Consider the following 5932-nt stretch of genomic DNA (forward strand, 5'->3'; position numbering starts at 1 on the left):
TCAGCAGGATCAGACACAAACTCCAAATTCGTTCTGGGTTGTAAATCTAATCCTATTGCAGTGATAAAATGAATCACAATCTCATCAATTTAATTTAGCCTAAATTATAAGGCTGATTCCGATCTCACCTCTGGCAGTTTGAAGCTGGCGTATTTGCAGACACAACAGTTTAAAATGAAGTAAGACTGCAATCGGAATCTGAAATAAACACTCAGCAAGTTCTAATGATCCAGGATATAAACACTCTGCTTAATTCAGGGTCCAATATTGCTTTCAGATTGGACAGTCTAGATCTCACAAACCAGAGATTACTCCGTATTTTTATTATGCAATTGAATTGAAACATTTTACATTGTATTTCAAGTACAAGTATTTCAGATTTTTATCTCATTTAAGAATTAACTGACGAGTGAATTGAGTTAGTGGCAAGAAAGCTCCTTCTTTAAAACCTTCTTATGGTTTTTGAGACAATTCTTCCGAGAAATTCTTTCCTGACCTTTACAATCTTTTTTAGTTTATTCCTTTCCCCTTCTTTGTCCAATGGAAAAACAGCTTTTGAGAAACTCAGCTGCGTATTGTTCACGGATGCTGCATTCACAGCAATTCACTTGATGTGTGGCACCAAGGGACACAGCTCACTCAACTGCAGGACAAGAAGTAAAATCATACTTACGTGGTACACATGACCCAAACTTATCAGGGAATTCAGATATCAAATCATCGTTGATCCGATCTTTCATGGGACCCAGAATAATGACCGGCCTGGTGTAATTAACTGAACGAAAAAGAAAGGCACATGTTGATGATCTTGCTGTTATTACAAGGAACAGTAAATCTTCCCAAAGACGCACTAACCAGAGTTGTTGCCTTTATGTATGAGGTGAAAACTTTGGTGTCCATTTTATTGATGACTAATTTGTTTATTTATTGACATGGATAAGGAAAAAGGGCTGAATATCACTTGTTTTGCAGAGCTCTCTGTTGGTGCATGCACATGTAGTCAAACAACTGTGTGGAAGTGTTTATATTTGCTATTGCTCAACAAGGTCACTCCCAAATACTTGCAGAGGGACTCTCTCATGAGGCATAGAAAGGGTATTGTAGGGTTTTTTTTTCTTCTTAGTTATGAGTCCCTCTGATATTATATCAGGTGGGTACACTCCCATTTTCGGTTGCTTGCCTGTAGGTTCATCTGCCCTAGTTAGAGTCACATATCACATGAGAAGGAAAATAATAAAGGCTTCCCATGTAACAATATTGCAGTAAATCTAGAAAATCTGCATCAATATTTTGTAGACTGATTAACTTCTTTATTAGTAAAGGCCGTGAAAGCATGCTGGGTAGAGTCCTGAGAAATTAGAAATTGGGGCTGGCAAGGGAGATACTTACATTGTTTCTTTTTTACACGATAGATTAAGTGGCCAAGAAAAAGGAGCCACAGAGAATGTAGGGCTGGCACAGCAAGGCTTACTCTGCTGGCCCCCAAAATATGAAATGAAAAAAAAAAAGGGACAGTGACAGAAAAGGAGATGAAACTTACTTTCCTGTCTGGTGACAGGTTCATAAGAAAGGATGCAGTCTTCTTGGCCTCCTGACGAGAGAAGAAAGAGAAGAGATTGAAGCTGACAAGCAACACATCAAGTGCTAAAGCTTGATAAAATGCTTCACACAGAGACAGGTCGGATTCAACACTTCTCTCTGTAAATGCTCTCACCTGAACCATTCCAAAGTCCCTCATAACTTTAAAGTATGGAGACCGCTTTTTTCCTTCACATCCCTCCCCTGCTACATGTTTCAATTCTCATTGCTGAAATTGGGCTTTTTCAGTGATGGGCAATAAGGCTTCATTTACTGATTTGATAGCAAGGCTGTTTACTAGGATGGTGCAGAAATTTAAGGTGCAATTCTTTTGCTTGTCTGATTGTTCAGGCCCTAACATGCTGCTTGCAGGGCAAATCCTCAGGCTACCTAAACTGAACAATTTTTGTCCTCAGAATAGATACACTTTGGTTGATTGTCCTTCTGCACATAACTTCCATAGTCTAGTTTACTCACAGCCTGACATTAGCAATGAGCGATTTTCTGGCCCTCATCCCTTTCCTGAACACAAATCTCACAGCATCATACTTTACAGACTTATCCTCCTTCCAGTCCTGTTAGGACAGTGCTGTTTCCTCATGGTGACATTTAAAAGCAGAGAAATTTGTCATGAGAAACAAGTGGCACTATATGGACCACAGCTTGGGTACAGGTGTACAGCCTCTATGCGCCTCTGTCCTCTCCTCTATGAGAGTGAAAGAGGAGAGGGGGGAGGATTCTTCGACCTACTGCATGAATAATTGCTGGACATTTCTTTTTCTAGGTCACTGTCACATGCTTGGTACCACATAAGGGCTCTGACAGGTTCTAAATATGACTTAGGCTCAGCAAAGTTTAAAATTATGATTTTATTTTTACTCAGTTCATGACTTGTCTCTGGGAAGATTCACAGATGGATTTTGCAACTAATTTAGATACTACAGAAGCAAAAGTGCCATAAGGAGTCCTAGGGCTTTATAAACCAGGCAGGATTGCCTTCACTTCATATGCTCACATGCACCTGCGTTACATTATTCTGGGGGGTTCCTGCCAAACTGAAGTGTGCACATATGGGCGAGGGTGCTGCCTCACACCTGATGGGTAGGATTTAAAGGGAACATCTCACCCTGCAGTAGTCTGACTGCTACCTGAGTCACTCCTGAGGCTCCATTACCTATATTGAAAAGATTTGTATTAGATGCAGTGCCTAGCTCCCAAGTAGGTACAAAACCTTCTGTGGTTTGGTCTTAAGCTGACTCCCATGTCACGAATCTGATATGTTGATAGATTTTTTTTTTGTGACATATTATCTACCCGGCTGTGAGAAATGTGTAAGAAAGCTTTTCAAGTAAAAGTAATGTTTTAATCAAGGAAAATGACAGAAAAAACAAATAAATGTTTCAGGAGAAAGAGAGAACAGAGGGGCACAACTCCAACCTCGCAATGGTGTTGAAGCAGCAAAGGAGAAAACAGTTCTTAATAAATGGAAGAACTTAGACAGCTTCAGGGACAAGGCAACAAAACATATGAGGAGTATGGATAATGAATTTTCTTCTCTATTTGCAAATGCTTGATGCTGTAATCATTTGCTCAACTTTGGCTTTTTGCAAAGCTAAATACCTAGGATTACTGTTACGCTAGGTTTCATGCATCAGATGTGTCATTTTCCCTTAAGTTTCTCTGGGAATTTTGGGGGTGTTGTAGAGCTCAGCAATCCCCATTTCCCTGGAGATGAAAAGACTCACTCTCCAGGCTGGGCAAGCCTGCTCCTGCACTGCCTGCCCTCCAGCCTCCAGAGCCAAGGTTACGCTTTTCAACACCCTGAGGAAGTCAGTCTTGGGGTGGGTGGTGAAGCCATCGTGTACTAAGCACATGAAGGGGACCCTGTTTGTACGAATACAGTCTTAAATTTGAAAATACTTGTTTCTATGGCGTATAGATCTGCAGAAGGGAATTAATTTCAGCTAATTTCAGAAACCTCCATAGCGAGTGCTTATGTCTGAGTTAGTCCCTAGGTACCCTTTATAGTCAATGGGTGCCTACAAATAGGCAGGTGCTTATTCTAAGACATGAGTCATCTGACCTATTTTATATGGCTACTTTGGGATGAGAGAAAAAGCCAGAAAGGCATGTTTTTCTCCATCATCCCATAACGGCACTTAAACAGCAAGGTCAGGTGCAGACATCTGCATTTAAACGGTTGAACCCCATGGGAGTGACAGTGACAAGAGCAACGTGAAGGAAAACAACCAACAACTCTGACACTATTGTTTAAAAATTTGTCTGTGGACTAATATTTGGCTTTGGCACCGAGTTATAACCAGCACAAATAAGCCAGCATGGATTTAACCTTCTGTTTTGCCCAGTCTCTGGTAGACATGTTCACATGCTAAAGCCATGCTGTTGGTATTACATCCATGCTGTTGGTAGGGTTTAGGCTATGGAGACAAACGAGCCTGTCGTGTCAGAGAAGTCTTGTCAAACTGGCCAGGCTGAAGGCAAAGAGAAAACTCCAGCTCCCTCAAATTGTGCTGAAGCCTAAGCTATTGGAAAGGATTGCTCTAAGTAAGGAGAAAATGTGAGGCTGACTATGATACACTGGGACTTCAGGACAGACATCTTCCTGACTGAAGGCTCTTCAGTGATGGGTTTCAGACTCAACATGGAGTGTGAGTTTGGAGCCCCTTTTTTCTGGAAAAGGGGCTTAGGAAGCTCAAGTTTCTATGTCAATAAAATCCTTCCAAGTTCTGTCCAGACAAGATCCTGTAAGTCCTCAGAGGCTAATATGCATGTTAACTGTCCCAGGTGGCATTCTTTCATGATCTCTATGCAGTCAGGACTTGCAGGATTTTGAAGTAGTCCATAAAGTATTAAGTATAATGAAGAGCTCTAGAGTCAATGTGTATTCGGATTGTTATAACCTTGTGATGGCTTGGAGGTGTGAGACAGTGTGAAATTCAGCAGAACATGGGCTCTTATTTATCATTTGACTAAGCTGCATTTATCACCCACATTAAAGGATTAATTAGCCCAGGTTAGCTGTATCGATCTGGAACATCTTCTGTGAAACTTAACACACAAAAGAAAAAGAGAAAAAGGAAAAAGCCTGTTCTGTAGGATCTGGGCATGATCCCTTGTTCTTCAGTAAAAGTCCATCAAGTCAAAAAGAGGAGAAAAGAATGAAAATAAGGAAATAGAAGGGAAAAAAAAAAGGATGCTTTCCTAAATGTAATATACTTCTGAGTAAAGATGCTGAAGGGCTTTCACTTTCCCTGGATCACTATGGCTCTACTTTCCTTTGATCATGGTTTGCCTGTTGGTGGTTTCTCAGGCTTGGGAAGAGAAGAATCACCAGCTGGTGTAACTGCATGCATCATGTGAGTAACGGGGCAGGAGAGCTGCTGTGAGCGGCTGTGGTGCAGCCACCGTGTCACCAAACACCCACTCTCATCAGACAGTTTATGCAGCAGGAGTACATGGATTTTGTATCCTGTTAATTGCTCTGAATGAATAAATCTGTAAAGGGATCCAAGGCAGTGAATAACCAAAAAGTAGTACTTACAAAGACAGCTAAAAATTATTCATTATTTTAGAAAAATCAAAGAGAATTTTTGTGTTCATTAAAAATACACTTGAAATACATGTAGATGAGCCAAATTAATTTACTTTTGAGCTCTTGCCTGAATTCTATTGCTCAGCTGAATCTAAAATCAAAGGTGGCTTATTTTTCTGTCAACATCCATGTCAGTTTTGGGCAGGTACAACCTGAGTTGTACTTGCAAGATCTTGAAGAAATCAATTTCTTGTTTTGTTTCATCCACACAGACTGCAGTGGAGAGTCAATATCCTGGTCTCTGGCTCAAAATCCCTTCCCTGGACCTCTGTTTATGTAAGTAAACGCATGATTTTTGGAAATACGTTTACAGCTATGAAAGGCCGGAAATCCAATATGTAAAATGATCATTGGTAGTCTGAGAATGAACTTATGACTGGAAAGTGTTATATCAGCACTATGTGTTTAAGATCAATGTATCTTCTGAGGACATTCAATATTTGTTCCAGTAATCCTTGGGGAGTGTAAGAGCCAGCATAAGTGTCCTAGTTAATCATTGGCCTAAGATGATAATCAGGACTCCTTTAACCTTGTTCTGAGTCTTCAAATCATTACAAGAGTGACTTGCTGACAGAGGGTATAAATTTTTGTTTCTATCAATTTTCCTTATTTGTACCTTTTAGTCATGTATTACCTCTCTAGGTAATTGGAGTAATCACAACCAGTTATGCAATTAGGCTAAATAGATGTGGCACTGTGTGTGTAATTTTGATGACAGCTGTAAAAACCTTTTCTGAACTA

At 40.3% G+C, this 5932-nt stretch overlaps 1 protein-coding gene across 1 annotated transcript in view; it reads right to left on the reverse strand.

Moving 5' to 3' along the window:
• LOC104499840 (disks large homolog 2-like) overlaps window positions 1-5932 on the reverse strand; it is a gene marked incomplete at its 5' end in the record, with an annotated part of 24147 nt that overhangs the window by 9375 nt on the left and 8840 nt on the right. Inside the window, 2 exons of the mRNA XM_010143399.1 lie at window positions 674-775; window positions 1541-1591. Of these exons, the coding sequence (XP_010141701.1) occupies window positions 674-775; window positions 1541-1591 (153 nt within the window). The remainder of the gene's footprint in view (window positions 1-673; window positions 776-1540; window positions 1592-5932) is intronic.

The sequence above is a fragment of the Buceros rhinoceros genome, unplaced genomic scaffold, assembly GCF_000710305.1.
Source record: "Buceros rhinoceros silvestris isolate BGI_N320 unplaced genomic scaffold, ASM71030v1 scaffold19279, whole genome shotgun sequence".
Classification (NCBI taxonomy): Eukaryota; Metazoa; Chordata; class Aves; order Bucerotiformes; family Bucerotidae; genus Buceros; species Buceros rhinoceros.